General features: G+C 35.1%; 1 protein-coding gene across 7 annotated transcripts in view; it reads left to right on the top strand.

Annotated features, from left to right (window-relative positions):
• Positions 1-4,027: 4,027 nt before the first annotated feature.
• The window catches only part of LOC123538116 (flagellum-associated coiled-coil domain-containing protein 1-like), a 58,185-nt gene continuing 36,809 nt past the window's right edge, over positions 4,028-25,403 (top strand). For 4 of the 7 annotated variants that reach the window (XM_053529960.1, XM_053529958.1, XM_053529957.1 and 1 more), the window contains exons 1-2: positions 4,028-4,176; positions 7,251-7,374. In XM_053529960.1, the coding sequence (XP_053385935.1) occupies positions 7,280-7,374 (95 nt within the window). In that variant the 5' untranslated portion in view covers positions 4,028-4,176; positions 7,251-7,279. Of the gene's footprint in view, positions 4,177-7,250; positions 7,375-10,755; positions 11,498-19,027; positions 19,698-22,813; positions 22,919-25,403 lie in introns of those variants that run through there. The other 3 variants (XM_053529954.1, XM_053529959.1, XM_053529955.1) reach the window with 3 other exon arrangements.

Genomic DNA, 25,403 nt, shown 5'->3' with positions numbered 1-25,403 from the left:
CGCTCTGTGCACGTGCCGGAAGCACAGATTTTTTTAATTCGATAGTATATATCACATTCGGTATATCGCATGCTACTGTAGAGGATCGATCCCGACTTCAAAGCGACGAAAATCGGTAGGATCGATTCCCTATAAATTTGGCTAAAACTCTCTCGATTATCATTTATTGTAACATGACAGCGTTTAAGCTCTTCTTTTCAGGTTTATGTAAAGAAATCGTAATAAAATAATTAAAAGAAATAATGCCATATCTACTTTTAAAGACAAGTACAATGAAATGTATTTACTTTATATTATGCTCGCCGGGAAGCTATATATTCATATTCAGGAGCTCGGATCCTGGGCGAGACATATCACGGCTCCCTGTGGTGATCGGCTGAAGATCGGGGGAAACTGGTAAAGAAACACCGTATGTAACTAAAATGCTCGTGAAAAAATATCGGTAAATCCATAAAAACATCAACATATATTTTATTAATTTAAAACCACATGTAACTAAATCGCTTCTGAAAAATTGCATAAATAGTTCAGTTTCAGTTCCATGTATGTTGAAAGTAACTACCGTTGTTGATATTTTTTATTTAGTTAAGAATGTCTAATATTATGTTGACAATGATTGTAATGGAGCTGTTGTTGCAAATTACAATAATTACATAGTCAGAGGCATAACTATAATTGTCTTCAATATGTTGGGTTTTTTTTGTTTGTTTTTTTTTTTGTTGGATTTAACGTCGCACCGACACATGATAGGTCATATGGCGACTTTCCAGCTTTAATGGTGGAGGAAGACCCCAGGTGCCCCTCCGTGCATTATTTCATCACGAGCGGGCACCTGGGTAGAACCACCGACCTTCCGTAAGCCAGCTGGATGGCTTCCTCACATGAAGAATTCAACGCCCCGAGTGAGGCTCGAACCCACATCGATGAGGGGTAAGTGATTTGAAGTCAGCGACCTTAACCACTCGGCCACGGAGGCCCCTATTGTACGCCATTAAGGTTCATGTAAAGTGTTTGGACACCACCCCTCAGGTAAATTTTGATTTTGGAAATTTATTCTTCCAATACCGTTTCTATTTATTATAAATACACTGAATTGTTTAGAGGAAGTAGGGAATACATTACACAAAGGTAAGCTTCTTTGAGAATAAGTATTTTGTCTAAAATTGCAGGTACTTCGACCGTCACGGTTCTATTTTGTAGAAAATATCAAACTTTTTTTTCAAAAGTATTTTTTCTTTAAATACGTTTTGTTTGTGTCTGTAACATATTTATCTAGGTACTCCTAGTATTGGAATACAGTTAACTTACATATTTTCTGAAATATAGGAGTATTTTGTCATTTTGACAGCTCTACTTTCACTTTCGTTTTGCAATTTTGGCAAATTTTTGAAATGTAGATGTATTGTAGCAATTTTAACTCTGGGAGTACCTGGAGAAATATGTTAGGCACACAATAAGTAAATACGTAATGTCAAAATATTTTTGAAAAAGAAGTTTGATATTTTTTACAAAACCGAATGTGGACAAGCAAAGTACATGTCATAAAAGAGAAATATTATTGTACCGAGCAAAACAACCTCTCTTGAATGACATGTCTACTCCTTCTGAACGGTTTGGTATACAATGTATGCAAAACAAAGGCCTATGAGGTCTCAAAACATGAAACAAAAACTTACTCGAGGGGCAGTCTCAAACACTTTACATGAACCTTAATTAAGGGGCTTGCCTAAAAGCTCCCTAAAGCGGTAGTCAGTCAATGTGATGTAAAAGAGAATAAATTAGCTGCACGTAGTTTTATATCAAACTTGAAATACTAATGATTTGTGACGTTTCATATCCAGTATGTATACATATCCAATATGTATACAATAGTGAACGTTTGCTATCTGTTCGTCTTGAGGCTGTCCCTTTGAGGCAAAAGAAAAATAAAAGCAAAATATTAAGACAAAATTGAATCGGTTAAAATTGGTTTGAAGAAAAACGCTCAAATATTTTCAAATCATGCACAACTCATAAGGAGATTTAAGGGGTAATTAATTATCTTGCTCAAAGTTGTAAACATCCACAAAGCAGCGGATATATTTTGAATGAGTTTCAGGAGTATTCGTATTAGGAAAGATCAAGTGTGGCAATTTGTCTATGTAAATCATAATGCTGCCACAGCGATTATCAATTTTAAAATTTGTTTGTCATATATCGAACGTAAAATCCGATCAGCTTACGATGTACTGCAAACGAGAAGTCTTTGTTTTTGTTTCTTATCCGCCAAATATACAGACGAAATATATACTTTTTTTCACAGCGTAAAATATCTTGTTTCACGGGTTATCCAACAGTTCTCGGTATTCGCGCATGTTCTGTCTTCTGTAAATTGTCATATGTAACATCATAATAAAGTGTTTTCATAGTTTTATGTCCTCGGATGTTTCACAAAAGAGAAAAATTGTCTGTTCTTATCCCTAATTAAGAGTGATCAGAATATGCATGTTGAAGCTTACAGTTATATATGTGATTTATCAAGAACGAACCCACGACCCGAGAAACAAGTACAGTGTATTGCCAAAGTATTCGTTTTAGCTCTAAACATATAGAATTACCTGTCTTATTAAATGTTTTTCAGTGATTTATCGAAATGTTAGAGTGAAATATAGCTGGTATTTTCACAGTGAAAAATATTAAATACTGAAGATATTTTTTCACTCGTAAGAAACTATAAAATGGATAAAGTTAGTCAAAACAGAAATAAAAAGAAAATTTCTTTTTGTTTTTACATGTAATATCTAAATATCTTTCACTCATGGACGCCATATCTTATATTTTCACCTGTGGGTAAACCACTCATGAAAATATTGTATTCGGTGTTCACTCGTGAAAGATACTTTAATCTCACACAAACAAATAACCTGTATATGATCGGATTTAAGAAAATTTCATTTACTGACAAAAACCCCTAATTATAATCGCAATGTAAAACAATTCAATTAAAGCATCAATTAGCATGAACATAACCGCTGACGTCAAGATTCTCTAACGGTTTTCGACGTCATCGACGTCACTTTGGCATCTTTTGAATTTTCCGTTGGCAGCGAAAGGGTTAATGAATTTGTTACCAAATAAAATCTGTACATTGTGTATATCTATGTTTTTCTGCTTAGCAATCGTTTACGTTTATGACTAGCAGGCACGTTGTCAGGGATAGCCATTAAAATTAATAAACAAGAGGGTCATGATGACCCTGGATCGTTCACCTGGGTTATATGAGCTACATGTTTCAAATGTCAAACTGATGCTAAAATATTGAGAATGTAGGTCAGTAAGTCACATTCATGGTCACTGAAAGTCAGTTTAAAGATAGGTGTGCAAAACTGTACATTTCACCCAAATTTCAAAGCTGTATCTTAAAAACAACAACAAGAAAGTAGGTCAGTAGGTCAAATACATGGTCACTGAAAGTCAGTTTTTAGATTGGTGTGTATCTTAAAAAAAAACAAGAAATTAGGTCAGTAGGTCACATTCATGGGTCACTGAAAGTCAGTTTTAAGATCGGTGTGCAAAACTGTACATGTCATCCAAATTTCAAGGATGTATCTTAAAAAACAAGAAAGTAGGTCATTAGGTCACATTCATGGTCACCGAGTCAGTTTTAAAATCAGAGTGCAAAACTGTACATGTCATCTAAATTGCAAGGCTGTATCTAAGAAGTAGGTAGTAGTTCAAGGTCACAGCCAGGTAACCCCTTATACAATATCATACATACAAAATATCAAAGGCCTAGGTAACTTTAGCCTTAGGCTCAGGTGAGCTAAAAAACAGAAATTATGTGCATCATAGAGTAAAAGAACTATTTATAGATACATATGCGGTGAGGTTGATTTTCAAGTCTGTTTCAATACAGAGTGACAGAAAATAAGTAAACAGAACTTAAAATAACTTCATATTTTCTTTAATTCATATCTACTTCCACTCAAAGAAGTATAAAATTTTTATAGCTCTTTGTTCCACTGCATCAATTTGCTTGTGTTAGCGATTTGGGCAAATGATATCTCTTGATCGCAGTGAATTTCACGGATATAGAAAATTCACAAACACCGTGTGAAATTTGACAAGTGCGCGTCATTGGAAACCACGAAATTTTGTTTGATCGGGCATGAAAAACACTTGTTTTTATTTGTTTAGGTGGTTATTTACAGCTACTTCTGCTGATAAACTGATAATGAAAACTCTCTCGAAACAAAAGGGCCATTAAGTACATGAGCGTCATTCCCTTTTTGTTGAAAGGAAGTAAATTTGTAGCTCATCCAAAATTATTTACGTTTTCAACAGTTGAGCGTATTTCGGATAGCCATGCTTGACTTGATTGTTTTCTATTTATGCTCAAAAGTTATATGCCAGTATAAGTTTACTAAATGAATTAAATGTGAGTTCATAGAGAATGTTTGAAAGGGAATCTATATTTTGTACTTTTGAATATAAGACAAATAGTTTGCAAAAATTCAGAGTTTGGTTTTATCAGTTTATCAGAATATTATGATACAAGCTAGAAGTAATAAATAGTCTGATATTTTTTCACCATTCCAATGATATGTTTTCTTCTGATAGAATAGTTTTTCCACACAAAAATGTTCAGTAAGAAAAATAAATTGCTAACCACTTGCATGTTTACAAAAAAGTCATATATGTGAACAGTTTCTTCAGTCACACATAACTTTGCCTATGGACATTCCTTTCTTGACAACAGTACATCGTGAGACATACATGAAATTGACCAGTAGGAGCTGTGTTCTCAGTCTGCAGAAGTCCACAATTTAATTAACTTAACATTGACTATGGAATCCTGTTTCCGCCATCGACTTTTCGACCAGATAGATAAGTGACAACTTGAAATTAAGATGGTAGAAACCGAATTCTGTACTTGACATTTAAAAAAGTAACTTGCCTTGAATAATTATGTTCACCCCCCACATGTTTTTTCCCTGCCCGTCTGTCCGTCACACTTTTAAATATTGCCGATCAATAACTGGAGAACCATTTGACCTAGAACCTTCAAACTTCATAGGATGGCGGGCTTATGGAGTAGGTGGTCCCTATTGTTTTTTGGGTCACTCCGTTAAAGGTCAAGGTCACAGGGACCTGAACACTGAAAACCATTTCCAATCAATAACTTGAGAACCATGTGACTCAGAATATTGAAACTTCATAGGATGATTGGTCATGCAGAGAAAATGACCCATATTGTTTAAAGATCACAGAGGGCTAAACATAGAAAACTCTTTCCAATCAATAACTTGAGAACCACTTGACCCAGAATGTTGAAACTTAATAGGATGATTGGACATGTATGCAGAGTAGATGACCGCTATTGATTTTGGGGTCACTCTATTAAAGATCAAGGTCACAGCGGAAAGAACATGGAAATCCATTTCCAGTCAATAATTTGAGAACCATTTGACGTAGAACCTTCAAACTTCATAGGATGATAGGACTTACAAAGTAGATGACCCCTATTGTTTTTGGGGTCACTCCATCAAAAGTCAAGGTCACAGAGGGCTGAACCTAGAAAACTCTTTCAAATCAATAACTTGAGAACCACCTGACCCAGAATGTTGAAACTTATTAGAATGATTGGACATGCAGAGTAGATGACCACTACTGATTTTGGGGTCACTCGATCTAAGGTCACAGGGGCCTGAACATGAAAAACCGTTTCCAGTTCATAATTTGAGAACCACTTTGCCCAAAATGTTGAAACTTAGTGGGATGATTGGACATGCCAAGGAGATGATCCCTATTGCAGCCAATCATCAGTGTCTCTTTGACTTTTGCTCCTGTCCTCTATTGACTTCTTGCCTGTATGACTATGCACTGGGGGAAACATGCGCTTTTCTACAAAAGCATCTTGTAGTTTTATTTACTCCTCATACTTTTTACTAATCTTGTATTTCTAAATTAAAACACTATAAAACATTTCCAAACATAAACGTTAAAACACATTACTGACACTTCTTATGCCAAAAAAAAACGTAATTGAAATTCACACACATTTCTTTGACATCTACCTTAGATATGGGGAAAACCTGTCTCACAACATTTTAATGCCAAATCTAGATGGATCAATGGAACCTGGTTATTTTAAGTGATGTCAGGGTCAGTGTAACATTTACAGTTTTAACATTAATAATAACTGAAATGTTAATAATAAGTGAAATGTTTTTTGCATGCCCACTACCCTCCCCCCACACACACCCTCAGATATATAGGCATAAAGGAGTGATTGAACTATATGTTCATACATACAAGAACTTACCATTTTGCCTACACCCACATTAATGACCCGATTCATTTCATACTCATGCTCGACAATCCTTGTGGCAAGACCTTTACGTTGACCTGTATGTGACCTTCACCTCCAAACTTAAAACCTTAAAAAACTACATTTTATGGTCCTACCGCCTGCATAAATGACAAAATTTAGTTAATACTTACTCATTAAATCTTCAGGCAAGACCCACAAACTGACCTAATATAGGTGACCTTGACCTTCATTATTCATATGACCATCACCTTCGAAACTTAAAATCTAAAAAAACAACGGTATTGTTAATGAGATTTAACGTTTCACCTACAGCCCACATTAATGACCCAATTCAGTTCACTCACACTCAGCAGTCCTGGTGATCAATATATACATACTGTATATATATATGAATGACCTTGACCCACATATAACCTTCACCTTTACTTAATAAACAACATTTTGGTCCTACAGCCAAACATAAATGACCCAATTTATTTCATATTCACACCAGGCAAACCTTGTGGCAAGATCTATAACATCAAACCAACCTATGTATAGATGACATTGGCCTTCCTAAGATCTTCACCTTTAAACTTAAAACCTCAATAAAACATCTTTGGTCATACACCCTGGAGCATGATTTTGCATTTTGAAAACGCAGCACGCAGCTCCTTTTTATGGAGGAAGCTTTTCCTTTAATCCAACAAAAGCAGAAACCATGGACTGGCAATTTGTATATAAGTTTGAGTCATGTATTTATAAACTGTATGACTCCAGAAATACTACATGAGGAATGCTTGTGTTATAAGAATGAATAGGCAGTAGTATTCAGCAAGTCAATGTAGGTCAGTCTGTTTGGAAACTGATGCAGGCAATGCTGATTCAACTCACGTTATATGTAGGAATTTATTTTGCAGTATTGATAAATGTTTTCTGTATTATCTACAATATACAGATTCTTTGGTACAATAGGCATTGGTGACTATGAGTGTAGACATTCTATCATCGGCCAGTAGCAGTCGTGTTGTCGGGACATACAGTATCTCAGACAGACAGGTGAAAAGATTGAAAAGACCAAGGTAAGTGTTGAATACAAAGATACATCGGTGAATAGGAATGGAAATGCAAATTGTCACAATAGTAGTACAGTCAATAGCTATAAAAGTAGATAGTTGGAAACAATGAAAGAACCAGTGCTAGGCATATGTTCTACATTGTATTATTAAGCAATGTATATTCCAGTTTTCTATTCAGGTTTTAAGTATATTGGTTGCTGTATAGATTTACTTTCTTCCTTTTTAGCTCGACTTTTCGAGGAAAATTTAGAGCTATTGCACTCGCCCCGGCGTCAGTGTCGGTGTCGGTTAAAGTTTTTGATAAAGTCAAATATCTCTGTTACTATCAAAGCTATAGACTTGAAACTTAAAACACTTATTTACTATCAAAGTCTACACCAGGAGAAACAATCCCCATAACTCTGATTTGAATTTTGACAGAATTATGCCCCATTTTAACTTAGAATTTTTGGTTAAAGTTTTTGATAGAGTCAAATATCTCTGTTACTATCAAAGCTATTGACTTGAAACTTAAAATAATTATTTACTATCAAAGTCTACACCAGGAGGAACAATCCCCATAACTCTGATTTTAATTTTGACAGAATTATGCCCCTTTTTAACTTAGAATGTTTGGTTAAAGGTTTTGATAAAGTCAAATATCTCTGTTACTATCAAAGCTGTTGACTTGAAACTTAAAATGCTTATTTACTATCAAAGTCTACACCAGGAGAAACAATTCCCATAACACTGAATTGAATTTTGACAGAATTATGCCCCTTTTTAACTCTGAAATTTTGTTAAAATTTTTGATAAAGTCAAATATCTCTGTTACTGTTAAAGCTTTTGACTTGAAACTCAAAATAGTTATTTACTATCAAAATCTACACCAGGAGACACAATTCCTATAACTCATGTTTGAATTTTGACAGTATTATGCCCCTTTTTAACTTAGAATTTTTAGTTAAAGTTTTTGATAAAGTCAAATATCTCTGTTACTATCAAAGCTTTTGACTTGAAACTTAAAATACTTATTTACCATCAAAGTTTACACCAGGAGACACAATTCTCATAACTATTATTTGAATTTTAATAGAGTTATGCCCCTTTTAACTTGGATTTTTTTTTTTTACTGGCAAAGCTCAAATTCAGAGTCAAGCACTGAGAAAAGTCGAGCGTGCTGTCTTACGGACAGCTCTTGTTTTCCCCAATGCTTTTGACTTCTGGTATGATCATGTGACTCTCACTTCTGATAAAAGGGCAATAAATGTTGTTGTTTTTTTAAAATTGATACATCAGGTTAGTTTAGAAATGTATTATGTACTTTAAAACAATGGAATTATGTTACTAATATACGAGGATGACATACTTTCTTGTAGTAAAAGTGTGGAATAGTGTCACAGTACATTATCACTCAAATTGTATTATTCTAGCACCAATATGTTATGAATTATGCACCCTTTTTAGCTCACCTGAACTTTGTTCAGGGTGAGCTATTATTCTAGGTGGACACATCTCAACTTGGAGATTACTTCAAAGTCATCTTCAGGTGAGCAACTTAGGTCCAATTTGGGCCTCTTGTTACTTAGAATCTCAGGTTTAAAATGTGATACACTTTTGCTCAGTGTCAGTTATTACTAAATAGGTTTAATTAAAAACTCTGGCTGTTCCACATCATCAGCCACATGATGTCACACATGATGCATAACTCTTGCAGCAAATATTCCATGAATTATGTCCCTGTTATACTTAGTTAATGTTTTGGTACACTACATTGACACAGATTCCTAGCTCAAAGGTCAAAGTCATGCTCAAAGTCCTGAGGCTTAATGACTCTCTCAAAAGTCAATGCAGAATTGAAACTTTATACAAGTTATTGAGGTGGATAAAACACAGTGAAAGGTGCATATCCCATAACTGTCAAGTTTCCAGAATTAATGCAGGTACTTTGTTGAAACTTCACCCGCAATTTAGATGCAATTTAACAAGATCACAACATCAAGTCCCATAATTCTTACACAAATTTAGACAATATATGAGCCGTGCCATGGGAAAACCAACATAGTGGCTTTGCGGCCAGCATGGATCCAGACCAGCCTGCGCATCCGCGCAGTCTGGTCAGGATCCATGCTGTTCGCTAACAGTTTCTCCAATTCCAATAGGCTTTAAAAGCGAACAGTATGGAGCCTGACCAGACTGCGCAGATGCGCAGGCTGGTCTGGATCCATGCTGGTCGCAAACCCACAATGTTGGTTTTCTCATGGCACGACTCATATCTACTCTTGGTTAGAAAATTAAGTTTTACTGACAAGCCTCAAATAGTGGAGCATGATGCTGTCATAAGATGGCTGTAGTTTCTTGTCTGGCCTATGACTTTATTAATTGTATGCATAAATGGATATTTAAGTAACAAACTTCCACCATAACAAGATAATGTGTCACATTCAAGACTCAGACCTCTAGATTTAAAGGTCAATGTGACCTGACTTAGAGGTCATATATTTAAGGTAATTTTTCTTGTTCAATATTTCCATATTTTCCAATTCTTTGCAAAGATATATATACACAATATACCAACATGATTATACTAAAAAGTGATTTCACAAAACAATGTTTAATAAGTTTTGAGCCTTAGAGAAGTCAAAAAAAGTACAAATGAGTCACTTTAAAGTCTAAATGTATCTGAAAAGTAATGGTAGGAGTATTTTCGTTATAGTTCAGACTTATTTTAGAAAAAAATAAAGGAATTTATAAAATTTTGTTACATCATTAATATGTACATTCTTTTGAAATGAGAATCACTTAACATGCTTGTCAAAGACTGTTTCACACATGTTGGTATTTCACCTTTATTTTTTTCTCTTTTTTATATATAAAAAGACTCTTCAGTTTTCTAATAGATTTTTTCTCTATCTTACAAGTTGGTTGGTGATTGTCAAGTACACTCTACTCTCTCTATTGTGTCATGCAATCATGGCTTTATATGATAATATGTTGACTGTACTCCACTCTCCTTTAAGCCCTCTTTAAAACAGTGAATTATAGTCTTTTTTGTTTGTTTCCTGTAATTTATTACCTTGTTCGGATATTAAGGACCTGGAAGTGGGTTTACTACAAGCCATTTTGATAAATATTTTAATGAAACTTCGTGTATTTACTATTAGTATATTATCTTAACATGTTATTGCAGTACATGTTAAATTGTTGAAATTTGTAAAGTATCATTATGTCATCACCAAGAATTGCTATTGAGTTACCGAGGTTGGCTATTTATAGCTACTCATAGTTATGCCAGATTCAAGTTTTCTGTCAGGGCCTCTGAAAAGTTCTATTGTTTTTCATCCAGCTTTATGATGCCAAAATACTTGCACCCACTTTCACTAAATGAATTGTTTACAATGCTGTTACTTTATGTATATATGAAAGAAACTGAAGTTTTCCAGTGTAAAGTTTCATTTAAAGAGAAAAATACAAAGGATTATCAAAGTGAATTATTAGATTTATGTAATTGATTAACTGATTAAATTGTGTTTACCGAAAATGATTTTATGATAATTGTTTCTGCCAACAGCTTTATGATTGTTGATTTTATACTTAAGATTCAAGACAACTGTAAATATTTTGTGCACAAACGTGGATGAAATAATTTCTATAGTCCACCAAAAGCAAATAGAATCTTTTCAACAAAGTCCATCATATATGGTAACAAAGCATGAGAGATTTAAGCAAGATCTGCCATCCACTTGAGACAAAGTTTTTTGTTTGAGAATTTTATAATTAAATAAAATAAAAAAAATGAGAGCAGGAATATAATGGATTTCAAGTTCTGGAAGTTGAGCGTTCACATCCATGTTTCTTCTGTGCTATTTTATAATCATGAAGCGGATTAGAGACTGGTATAAGCCTTAGACGAAGCGGATCTGAAAAAAAAACATTAACTAATCTCAAGCTATCAGATGTGGATATTTTTCGTTTTTGTTTTGACAAAGCAAAAATTGATATATTCCAATCTGAAATATTTTTGAGAATCTTTATAATGTGTTGAGGAAGAATAATTTTACTGAATACTGACGATGAGCAGTTCAAGTATCTGTAACGGCCATGCATATAGAGGTGATGTCATCAAAGTGTTTATCTCCAGCAAAAGGTATATATACTTTATTTGTAGTTAATTTTGGGAATATTTTGTTCAGCGGTTTTCAAAATTTGATTTATTGGTACTGATTAGACCATAATCTGTTCTAATAAATATTTAACATGTCCCAAGTGTCATAAAATGCCATTCGAATTGAAAACGGCTGTTATTGTTAACCTTTTTATTCATAATTTATGTGTACATAATTTTGGCAATGAATTCAATTTGGCAATCTCAAACAAAACTACTAGTGTTGCCAAAATAAAACTACCACCGAAATTAGTATTTATACAGTATCTTGTGAAATATGTTCAAACATGTATTGTTGAAATCTTTGCGTCCAAATACAAGCAAAGGCATGGAGAGCAAGTTGAGCTATCCTTTTACCTGTCGGAGAGTTATGAAAGATGGAGTCTTGTGATTTGTTCTCTTTCAGTCTAACTCTAGCCTTACAGATTAGAGATTTGATTGAAGTATAAACACAAAATTTTTTTTCTTTTTTTTGGTTGGATTTAACATCGCACCGACACATGATAGGTCATATGGCGACTTCCAGCTTTGATGGTGGAGGAAGACCCCAGGTGCCCCTCCATGCATTATTTCATCACGAGCGGGCACCTGGGTAGAACCACCGACTTTCCGTAAGCCAGCTGGATGGCTTTCTCACATGAAGAATTCAAGGCCCAGAGTTAGGCTCAAACCCACATCGATGAGGGGCAAGTGATTTGAAGTCAGCGACCTTAACCACTCGGCCACGGAGGCACGAAATTTAAATACCAGGTCACATAGTGATAGCAGTTTGACATGAAAAAAAATAATTGCAAAGTTCTGGAAATGTTAAAAATGGTCAACAGTTTCAGGATCTTATTATATATTTCCCAGAATTATGTCCCTTTAAAACTAAAGTTTTGTAAAAATAATAGTAAATCACAGAGAATCACCTTAAAGTAACTTTGCCTCTTTCTGAAAATACTTGAATGATATTCAAGGTACTTCTAAGACCCTATAGAAGAGAATAAAATGCAAAAACTGTAACAGCTCCTTGACAAGTGTTTCAGATCTTTTTAAAAAGGTAGACAAGTACAAAAAACTTGATGATTCGGCTTCCTTATTCAGTGCATTCATTGGCCCAATATTATGTTCGTTGGTCTATATTTTATATACTCATGATTTAAAACTTTCCATGTTTAATCTTAAGTGGTCAGCAATCAAAGCTTCTTACTTGAATACAGAAGCTAAAGTTTTGTTTGTATATGTCGAAATTTATTTGCTGAAGATTGAAAATGATAACACTTTGATGACAGAGAAAAAGTTCAGATATCCCGAACTAGTTCAATAAGCCTGTTTGGTTTGCAGGCATAGCGAGCAATTAGGTAACTCTGATACTATGATCTGTGTTAAGCTCGGCAATATGAACTATAAGGGGACCTATCCTGTTTGCCCCTGCGGTGTCATCCTTCGCGTCCATACTGTGGTTAAAGTTTTAATGCACTTTCCCTTTTATCGCTGTTATTACTTGACAGATTTGCTTCAGACTTTATTCCACATCATTACCCACATCATATGGTATAAGACTCATAACTCTTGCACCAATATTTCATGAATTATCCTCCCCATTTTACTTAATGTTTCAGCTTCAAGTTTTGATGCACTTACACGTTCTGAAGATTTAGACTTAAAATAGTTGTACAGCATCATCACCCACATCATATGACACAAGGGCCATATTTCTTGTGCCAGTATTTCATGAATTATCCCAAACTTTTACTGAAGATTTCAGGCACATTTTACTCTATATCTCTGTTATCGCTATGTGGATTAAATTCAAAGTTAAGGAACTTCTTCCACATCATCGTCCTCATCATATGACACAAGGTTCATAACACTGGATAACACTGGAACAAATATTTCATGAATTATGTCCCCTTTTTACTTAGAATTTCAGTTTAATTTTGATCCTGTTTCGCTACACCTCTGTTGTTACTAAATTGATTTGATTCAAACTGAAAATGGCTGTTTCATATCACCACCCACATCGTATGACACAAGGTCAATAACTCCTGCACCAATATTTTATGGTTTGTGCAGCATTTTTACTTAGAATTTCAGGTTAAAATTGTGATGCTTTTTTTTTGTACTATCATAACTATTATTAAATGGATTTGATGCTGAATTAAAACTTCACACATTGATGAAGTACCATCAGAGAAAGATCTCTATTGATTTTTAGATCAGTGGCTTAAACATTAAGGTCACATGGGCCTGACTTAATTTCTGGATTTTTTTTTTTTATTTCCAGGCTCTAAGTGGCACAATATAATAGCTTCATTCTCATCCATCAGAGGTTTGTCAAAATCACAAGACAAACCTCTGATTTCTTTTATTTGTTTATTTGGTGGACATGCATAGTCGTAATTACTACCTATATTGTTTGCCATTCTTTCGGCATGCCTAAGCTAAAACTTCAAACAATATGAAGCATTAACAACGAATAAAAACCGCATTGCATAACTGGTATTAATAAAGAATTATTCCTCTAATGGGATGTTTAGAAATTTACCTTAAGAAATAATAATATTTCTCATAATTTGGTGTTGATATCAGAAAGATTGCGATCTTGCTTTTCAAAATTGATTTTAATCGGTTTGCAAAGATTTTTCATGAAATGTCGCGGATTGGCTGAAACTTTTTACCTGTAATTTAACCAAGCTGAAAATACAGGCGAAATGTGCTAGAGGTTCAATCAGGGAACTATGGTAGACCTCTGGTATGGGAGAATGAATATTTTCAGCTTTTAAATCAAAGGTCAAGGTCAGAGTGACGTGTAGGCTGAAAATGGTTTCTGGACACTAAATCATAAAGTGTAGTAGATATGGCTTTCAGTCTTAATATAATGACTAAGTACTGCCAATGGAATATCCCTATTGATTTTGATGTCAAGGTCACTGGGAACTCCTGAACTTCTGGCATTTTTGTCTGGCATTCTGCTGTCTTACTTGATGCAGTGTCGGCATTTTGGTCTTCTCTTTCTCTTTATCTCTGTAATTATTTGATGGATTTATTTCAAACTTAAAATAGTAATTCCTCCCCATCACCCACATCATAAAACACAAGAGCCATGACTCTCACACCAATATTTCATGAATTATCCCCCCTTTTTACTTAGAATTTCAGGTTCAGTGCACTTCCACTCTGTCTCAGTTAATACTAAATGGATTTGATTCAAACTGAAAATAGTTGTTCCATATCATCTCCCACATCATATGACACAAGGTCCATAACTCTGGTACAAATATTTAATGAATTATTCCCTCTTTTACTTAGAATTTCAGGTTAAAGTTTTGAATCACTTTCACTCTGTCTCAATTATCATGTCTCCCAGCACACAGTGGTGTGGGAGACATATTGATTTACTCCTGTCTGTGTATGTGTATGTGTGTCTGTCTGTCACAAATCTTGTCCACACTCTAAGTCTAACATTTCTCATCCGATCTTCACCAAACTTGAACAAAATGTGTTTGACCGTAAGTCCTCTGCAGGGCCGGATCCAGAAATTTTTGACTGAGGGGGGCACCAGTCTTGAACGAAGACATCAACGCCGATGCGCAAGGTTTTCGAGGGGGCGCCTTTGCCCATGTTAGGTAGGGATTCAGGGGTCAGGTGCAGATCAAATTGACACCCCCTGTGATTTTTTGAAGTACATGCATACAATGGTGGCCTCTGGTGCATTTTGGGTCTAAATTTTGAGTGTTGGAGGAGTATGATACTCCCGTCTTGATTGGGGGGTCAGGGGGATCTCCCCCTGGAAAATTTTGAACTACAGGTATGAAATGGTGGCCTCTGGTGCATTTCTGGGTCTAAATTTTGAGGGGCATCTTTGATGAGTACAAGTCACTTCTCGGTCAACTGGAGGGGCACAGGCCCCCTCGGCCGGGCCCTGGATCCGGGCCTGCTCTGCCAAGTTTGATAACTAGTGAAATAGGCCAAGGCAGTACAGAATTATGGCCCTTGAATTACTGAAAATAGGCCTTTTTATAGGCCTGTCTCTAAAAGAGTCAAACAGTTTTCTTCTGATCTTCACCAAACTTTATGACAATGTTTGGGGGGCATAATATCTCGGCCAATTTTGATAACCAGCAAAATGGCATCAGGCACTCTAGAGTTATGGCCTGTGAATTACTCGAAATTACTCGAAATCTGCAAATTTAGTCTTGTCCGCCCTCTAAGTCGAACAGTTTTCATCTGATCTTCACCAAACTTGGTGACAATGTTTGTGGGCATAATATCTCGGCCAATTTTGATAACAAGCAAAATCGCATCAGGCACTCTTGAGTTATGGCCTGTGAATTACTCGAAATCTGCAAATTTAGTCTTGTCCGCCCTCTAAGTCAAACAGTTTTCATCTGATCTTCACCAAACTTGGTGACAATGTTTGTGGGCAAAATACCTCGGCCAGGTTTAATAACCAGCAAAATCGCCCTAGGCACTTTTAGATTATAGCCCTTGAATTACTCGAAATCTGCGAATTTTGCCTTGTCCGCTCTCTGTCAAACAGTTTTCATCCGATCTTCACCAAACTTGCTGACAATGGTTGTGGGCATAATATCTCGGCCAAGTTCGATAACCCGCCAACTCACTCAGGCACTCTTGGATTATGGCCCTTTAATTAGGCCAAGTTCGATGACGGGCATATTTTGTGACAGTCTGCCACTCTTGTTACTCTTGTCCGTGCTCTGTGTCAAACATTTCTCATCCAGTCTTCACCAAACTTGAACAAACTGTGTTTGACCATAAGTCCTCAGCCAAGTTTGATAACTAGCCAAATCGTCCTAGGCACTTCGGAATTATGGCCCTTGAATTACCGAAAATCGGCCTTTTTACTTTTGTCCACACTCTAAGACTAAGTCAAACATTTCTCATTCGATCTTCGCCAGACTTGAACAAAATGTGTTTGACCATAAATCCTTGGCCAAGTTTGATAACTAGCCAAATCGCCTGAGGAATTTTGTAATTACGGCCCTTTAATTACCAAAAATCAGCCTTTTTACATTTCAAAGGTATATTTGTAGTGAGTAAACAGTATATAAAGACTGACTTACTATTTAGATGATTAGGCAGTTGTGGGAGACAAGTGCTTTTCTCAGAGGCAGCTCTAGTTACTAAATGGATTTGATTCAAACTTAAAACAGTTGTTTAACATCATCACTCACATCATGACATAACAGCTATAACCCTTGCACCATTACTTCATGAATTATCCCCCTAGCTTTTTACTTAGAATTTCAGGTTAAAGCTTTGATGCATTTTCATTCTATCTCAGTCATTTTGTCTCCCACCACACAGTGGTGTGGGAGACATATTCATTTACTCCTGTCTGTGTGTCTGTCTGTCACAAATCTTGTCAGCAATCTTCGTCGAACATTTCTCATCTGATCTTCACCAAACTTTAACAAAATATGATTGACCATAAGTCCTCAGCCAAGTTCAATAACTAGCAAAATCGGCCCAGGCTTTTGGAATAATGGCCTTTGAATTACTAAAAATCGGCCTTTTTATTTTTGTCCGCGCTCTAAGTCGAAATTTTCTCATCCAATTTTCACCAAACTTGAACAGATGTGTTTGACCATAAGTCCTCGGCCAAGTTCGATAACTAGGCACGTTTGAATTATGGCCCTTGAATTACCGAAAATCGGCCTTTTTACTCTTCCATGCTCTAAGTTGAACATTTCTCATCCGATCTTCACCAAACTTAAACAAAATGTGTTTGCCCATAAGTCCTCGGCCAAGTTTGATAACTAGCTAAATTAGCCGAGGCACTTAAGAATTATTGCCCGTAAATTACCAAAAATCAGCCTTTTTACTCTTCAAAAATATATTTGTAATGAGTAAACAGTATATAAGACTGACTTACTATTTAGATGATTAGGCAGTTGTGGGAGACATGAGCTTTTCTCAAAAGCAGCTTAGTTACTAAAGGGATTTGATTCAAACGTAAAATAGTTGTTTTACATCATCACCCACATCATATGATACAAGATGCATAACTCTTGGACCAATATTTTATGAATTATGTCCCCTTTTTGCTTAGAATTATACTTATGTAGTGTTTTGATACACTTTATCTTTACCTCTCTTATTACTTAACATTTTTGACACAGACTTAAGCTGTTGTCCATGGCAATATCTTCATCCACCATTGAGGTCATTAAACACTTCAGTGACAGCTCCAGCTTCCTCAGATATGCCCAGTTTCGCTACCCAGCATTGAAATAGTCCAGCGCGCTGTCTCCTGTGACAGCTCTTGTTTTAATTGCTAGCACAGAGTCTTGAAGTATTTCACTTACAGCTTTTAAACTTGACATGATGAATTTGCACTGCTTGAGGGGGTCCCTGTTGTTTTTGAGGTCAGTAGGTTAGTAGGTCAAAGATCAGGGTCATAATAACCAAGAGACTGAAAATGGTTTCCAGACTGTATGTCATAAATTATAATAGCTAATTAAACTTACTTAAACTTGACACAATGACAAAGTACCACATCAGGAATACCCATGTTGATTTTGGGATCATTGGTTCAGTGGCCAAGGTTGCAGAGCCAGACTGATACATTTTTGTTCCTGACCTCATAAAGTATAATAGTCACAGCTTCAAACTTGATGTAATTACTAGGTACTGACTTGAGGACCAAGGTCACAGGGATACAGTCCATTAATTTTATTGTTTTTACTTTCAGTTCAGTTTCTTATATTGCATCTTTAAAGTGTCCCTTATCCATATCATGCCACCTCAGGCACCCCTGCCACCACCCCTGTACCCTGTCTCAATTGTTTTAACTTGCAATTCAATTTCTTGATAATATGTGTTGGTATCCCTCATCCTGATAATACACACTATCCCTCTCCACTCTTAAATTTCTTTTTAGCTTGACTATTCTTCTGTTTACTCACCCTGGCGTCGGTGTCACACCTTGGCTAAAGTTTTGCATGCAAGTATGTATAGCTATCATTTAAAGGCGTATAGCTTTGAAACTTATTTTTCTTTTTCAAGGTCAATTACCAACCTCACTGGGTCAAGTCCTGTACTATGACTTGTATTTTGGCCAATTTTTGCCCCATTTTGGACTTTGAATCTTCCTACTTCTTGGACAACAACTCGAATAGTCGAGCATTAGCTGTTGTACGGACAGTTCTTGTTACTGTTTGAGAAAAATGTATAGGCATATCCGTAAAGTGCCTGTATTGAGGAGAAAATTGAATGTTTTTTTGCATTCTGTGAATCAGTTGCTTTAATTGTCATACTGTGTTTTGTCCTGTCTAAGATAATTATAAAATTTATAGACGGCAGTCTTCTTAACAATTGCGATGAAAAAAATTCAAAACATAAATAAAAAGTGTAAAAACACTGTTTTTTTACTTCAAAGAGAATGTAATGGTTGTGAAAATGATTTGATTTGAGTCCATTCCAAGTGTTCAATTATCCATAAGAGGTTATCAGACAGTAGTGTATTGAAAGTCAAGTGTAAATATTTGGATACTAAGGACATGGATATGAGCAAATCAAATGGATGATTAAAACTGAAGTGCTTTTTGTAAATAATTGATATGTCCAATGAGCTTCTTGATTGAATTCAAAGGCAGTTTGATTTGCATTTACTATTTTTGGAATATGTTCTACGGATTTGACTTAAAACTGTGAACTGTCGAAAAATCGTTATTGAAATAACTGTAGACTATAATAGTTCATTTGATTATGTATAATTTATAAAAAAAAAATTCTGTTCATGGGTGTAGATCTATCGAAATCTATCATTATTTGTTTACAATTTTAATAAAAAAAATTTCTGGGTAGGGTTTATGTTCAGATAATTTTTGATGATCTAACATCAAAATAAAATAAAAGTGATTTTGTTTTAAATTTTCTGTAACAGGTTGATATCTTATTAAGTGCATTGCTACAATTTATAACCTTTTATCTGTTTTATATAGAAATAAGAAATCAATATTATATCATCGTAAAGGAAGAAACTTGTCAGCAATTAATACTGTAAATCAGTCGATTTTTTGTGTCTTGATAATAAAATCTTTGCACCATTTTAAGTGTATCATCAATACCTTCGGCTCAGTGAAAGTCGGTAGAAACCGTTAAATCATTAAAATGGATTAATCTTATGTCAAACATGGTTTTAAACAGATATGATATCTATTTCACATAAGAGGTAGGTTACTTAGTTCTTTTTTTTTACTCCATTTTTTTAAAAAGCTTAAGGTTGTGATTAACTACAACCTACATCGGCAGTAATTTTTTTAAATTTCATTAATTTTCATATCTTGTGCGTGTTTACTTCTAAGCCTTCTATTTGTTAATTTCACAGTAATAATTTTGAAATATTTTCTCATTCTCATGAAGTTCAAATTCAGAGTCATATTTACCAAATCCCAATATTTTCCAGTAGTATTTAGAGGAAATGGGTAGTAATTTGGCCATTGAAGATGTGAAGATTGATCTTAAGTTCTAATTAATAATGATTTTTTTCTGCATCTAGATCTTCAACATTTGAAAATATTTAAAAAATTGGAATAACCCATGTTCTTTATACATATGCTGGAACTAACGGATCTTCGTTTTCAATAAACAGACCTTATATGCCTGTTCGAAAAAGACACCCATTTTGGAATGGCGATGTCCGTCAGTCCATGAAGATTTTCATTTCTTGACACAAAGAAAATAAAAAAAATTCAGTTTTCAGACAATGCACAACTTGAAGATGATCCCTGTAGCTTTTGGGGTCAATAGGTCTAACTTATAAAACTGTAGATTTTTGGGTCAGTGGCTCAAAAGTCAAGGTCAGAGGGACTTCACTAAATTTTAGTTGGTGTTTTTGTCTCGCCATCTTATAGCACAAGCGTCAGACTAAGCAAATTCCGGCAGCGACTGCATCAACAATTGGGAATAACTCAAAAACCATTACATACATGTACATGTGTATTTCTTTTTTAAACCTTGTAGGATGATTTACAAACTAATTTTACACCCCCACGGTGAGTCCTAGCCCCCTAGTGACCTTGAACTTGGAGAAATTAGCATTTTTAAAAAAGAAATTTGATGCCTTGAAAATACACAAAAATGACAATTTTTCAAAAAATTGTTACAGATATAGCTTTGAAACTTTGGAAGATGGTTTTAGAATTCAGAATTTTGCACCTGTTACATGAGTAAAAGTTCCTGTGGGAGACACTTTCAGGCAGTGGCTTTGTTTTCATTTCTGGGCTCTAAGGATGAAGTGATTTGAGGAATGCATCAATCCACATTACTCACACCCCTCCTTAAAATCACTTTCATTTTCTTGTGCCTAAGTTGTTATTACTAAATGGATTACATTCTTTTACTTAAAATAGTTGTTCCACATCATCACCCAGATCATATGACACAGTTGGTACATTGCTCTGGCAGAAAAATGTCATTGATTATGTCCCTTAAATACTTAGAAACTGTACCTGATTTTTATGCCCTCATCTGTGCGTGTGTGCATCCGTGTAAATTCTTATGTGGGCTGTATAACGTTTCCATCCATAAAGGGATTTCGAAATAACTTGGCATAGATGTTTCCTATAATGAGACGACGTGTCATGTTCAAGACCCAGAGCCCTAGCTCTAAGGTCAAAGTCACGCTTAGGGGTTAAAGGTTAACATGGTCTGTGTCGTGTTCGGTCCATAACTCTGCCATCCATGAAAGGATTTTGAAATAACTTGGCATAAATGTTAACCATAATGAGACGATGTGTCGTGCGCAAGATCAAGACCCCTGGCTACAAGGTCAAGGTCACACTTAGAAGTCAAAGGTAAACATGGTCTGTTTCTTGTCCAGTCCATAACTCTGCCATTCATCAAGGGATTTTGAAATTACTTGGCACAGATGATCCCCATAATGAGACAATGTGTCATGCGAAAGATCCAGACCCCTAGGTTTAAGATTAAGGTCACACTTAGAAGTTAAAGGTTAACATGGTCTGTTTCTTGTCCGATCCATATCTGCCCAGTCCCCTTGCTCCAAGGTCAAGGTCATACTTAGAAGTCAAATGTGTTTCTTGTCTGGTCCATAACTCTGCCATTTATCAAGGGATTTGAAAATAATTTGACACAAATGTTAACCATATTGAGGTGTATCACGCTTATGACTCGGGATCTCTTAGGTCAAGGTCAAGGTCACAAAATGATGTGAGATTTTTTTGCACAGACAACTGTAGCATTCTTGAGCATGCTTCAGGTGCATTTGTCACCAATAGTGACAGCTTTTGTATTGTTCCTTCAAGTCGATTATTAGTGAATGGATTTGACGCAAATCTACATCATCATCCATGTCAAAGGTATTCATCACTCCAGTAATAGCTCTAGTTTCCTCAGACAAGTTCTGTTTCATTGTCAAGCATCGAAATAGTCAAGTGCGTCGTCTCCTCTGACAGCTAGTGTTGTGGTCTCTTATTAAGCCAGTTTGAAAATGATATTATTTTTAAATACATTTTTGTATTTATGAGTTCTGACAAAGTTTTTACCTTATCAAGGGTTACCTCAGATTTGAGTGCATGTTTTTTGTGAAGATCTGTTTTGATTGATAGAAAATTGGTGATTGATTGAAATGCCTCCTTACATATGGCCCAGTTTTTCAAGAGCAAAATACAACTGCTGCTTTTGAAATTGTTTAAATATTGAGTATTGATTTAAATTACTTTTTCAACTGACAAGCTACTGGCTTTCATAAATGGGAAAATTTATAATGGTTTTAAGTGTATAAATTTGCAATGTTTGTTAAAGTTATTATATATAGTATAGAGTTACAATGATTTATTCTGCAAAAATTGACAAAGTTCTGTTTATATTTTGAGGCCAATTTTGTTTCAATTCATTTACTATAGATCTTTTAATGGCAACTTTCTTTTTTCATATGTATGTGAAATGTGAAGAGAATATAAATGTAATACTGTGAAATCATTTTATTTCATGGTCACGGAATTTCGTAGTTTTGGCCAAAACGGCTGTTTCTTGGAGTTAAAAATCTAAAGTGTTTAAAATTTTGAACTTAAAATATATTTACGATTTAGATTGTTTGTTGGGCTTTAAGTTCATGGGCAACCACAAAATACATGAAAATTAGTCCCCCACGTATATTAAAGATTTAACAGTAAACATAAATATAACGTTTGAAATAAAACTGTTTTAACCTAAAGAATATACCTTATGGATTTTAAATAGGAAATATATATTTGAGATAATTATTCTTATCACGGATACAAGAATTTCTTTGATATTTTAAAATGAAGCATTGGAGAGTTGAAGCTTGATTTGATTTTGTGTGAACATAATGGTGGTTTTAGCCACTTGACAAGAAAATATGTTGTCTTTTCGGTGGTACTGTTCAAGCGATGGAATATTTTATAGAATGTAAGTGCCTTTGACTGTTGTTTGGTAGAACTTGGTAATTTTTTTTCAACAGAATGTAGAGTTGAGAATCGATCATTCCGAGTTTTAGAGTCTGAGTTAGTCAGTATATAACTGATTGTCAGTCAATCCTGATCTAGTTCAAATATGGTACTTACAGCCAAACTGGTTATAACTTTTAGTGTTTCAGATTTTAGTTTATGGTATAATTTTAAGTCCTTGTTTTGCTTTTTTAGCTCACCTCACGTAGTGACAAGGTGAGCTTTTGTGATTGCCCTTTGTCCATTGTTTCATGATTCCTCAATGATATGATTGTCCTTTAGCCTGCTGCCGGCAAATGAACACATTTGGATAATAAGTGGTTATGCCCAAATTGAATGACGGACCGGACCATTTTAGAAATATAGCAGGGTAAACTGGTTAATCAGCACCTCACTGGTAGAATATTTTTGAAATTGAAATCTACTCAAGAATTCTGGCTCCAACTAGTCAGGCTAGCATCTAGAACTATTTACAATGTTTCACTTTTACTCTCTCAGTAGCCTGGGAATCCAGTCTGACAATTTTTTCTACCTGCAAATTGACAGCCTGGGGAAACCTGTTTTCCGACCGCAGTGCCACCTATATTACACCCGAAATATGTGGGTGTCTGATAAAGAACGATAACTTCTGAAAGCAATAATCCATAGCTAAAAATAGAAATGGAATTCTCAGGGAAAAGACAGATCTGAATCGTACACTTCCGAAGGTTTCCGAACATTTCCGGGCCATAGACAAATCCCCAGTTTTTACCTCCCATAGCTTTTCCAGCAAGTTGTAATACTTTTTAAATATGTCACTAAACTAAGTTTGCGTCATAGCCATCAAGATGTTTTATAAATGCAGACCTAGTGGTCTACAAAATTGCTGAATTTTCAGCAGAATTGCCTTGTTTTTGTTTCAAACAAGCGCAAATATGACCACATGTTAATTAGGCTAATTATAGAAAGTCGATAATCAGTAGTGACATGGAAACTCCTTCAGATTTCCCCAGGCATTGATAATATGAGAAACTGGATGAATGCCAATTAACACTAATTAGCGCAAATTAAGTCGGATCTTTAATGCATAGATTTTATGTATTATTTCTTCTGACAAAGCACAAATATTATCAACGGCTTCCCAGGCTACTCTCTCAGCACAATTCTGTCTTTAAGGTCTGATTAAATTATATATTGTTAGCAGAGAAGGGACATAATTATATGAGCCGCGCCATGAGAAAACCAACATATTGGCTTTGCGACCAGCATGGATCCAGACCAGCCTGCGCATCCGCGCAGTCTGGTCAGGATCCATGCTGTTCGCTTTCAAAGCCTATTGCAATTAAAGAAACTGTTAGCGAACAGCATGGATCCTGACCAGACTGCGCGGATGCGCAGGCTGGTCTGGATCCATGCTGATGTTGGTTTTCTCATGGCACTGCTCATATTAAATCTGGAAAAATTTAGGGTTTTGAGATATAGAATTGACTCCAACATGATAATACTCAGCGATATATGACCATTTTGTGTCGATTCCCCGTAAAACCCAACTCACTCACTCGCTCACCCAACATGATAATAAAATCAGTAAGAATAAACTTTGGAAGCATAGAAAGAAACCAAAGGGAAAGAAAAAAAACTGGTAGATTGAATCTGTTCATGAGAGTTTATGAAATGTACAACACCGCTCGTGACCCATATCACTAACCAAAGCAGAACTGAAGAGGAGAATTTTTAAAGGTGCTGCATGGTTTTGACAGTTCAAAGATCTTTTGAAGCATATCTAGGGACATTACGGCTCTGTGTCAAATGATTCTTAACTCAGAAAACTTGTGGGAACTGACAAACGTCTAATATTTTTGCCAATTATGACATATAATTTATTTATGTGTTGGATAAATAATGCATGATTTGTAAATCTGAAGCAGTTTTAAGACTCTTTGAATTATTGATTGTACATTAACACCTTTCCTTTGAAAATACCTTGTGCAGGCATGACTGAATTCAGTCATATGTGAAGTTTGACAAATTAGTTATTTCACACAAATTGTCTATTAAAGCAACTTTTTTTCAAATTGTAGTTTATATAAATACAGATATCAACCATTGGTAATGAATGCCTCTTTGTATAAATTCCTAAGCCTAAAAAAAGAAGCCATTTCATTCCTTTAGTTTAGGATATTCGTTGCACATATTTGGAAAGATTTTTATTAGTGTTCACAGTGATTTTTTTTTTTCAGTTGATAGAACTCTTTTTCAGAAAATGATCTTTCAGATTTTTAACTTTGATGCAGTTAAATTACTACACATATTAATGATATTTCTAAAATAAGTAGGGCCTACTGGGTATTTGAAGTTTATATTTTCAATTCCAGTATCTAAAAATGTTAAGTTAACAAAAATAAATGGTCAACAAATTTTAACATATTCATAATTTGATGCTATTAACCAAACATATTGATTGACCA

The sequence above is a fragment of the Mercenaria mercenaria genome, chromosome 18 (genome assembly GCF_021730395.1).
Source record: "Mercenaria mercenaria strain notata chromosome 18, MADL_Memer_1, whole genome shotgun sequence".
NCBI classification, from domain to species: Eukaryota; Metazoa; Mollusca; class Bivalvia; order Venerida; family Veneridae; genus Mercenaria; species Mercenaria mercenaria.
Note: the sequence above shows the minus strand (reverse complement) of the source record. Positions and strands in the feature narration are given on the sequence as shown.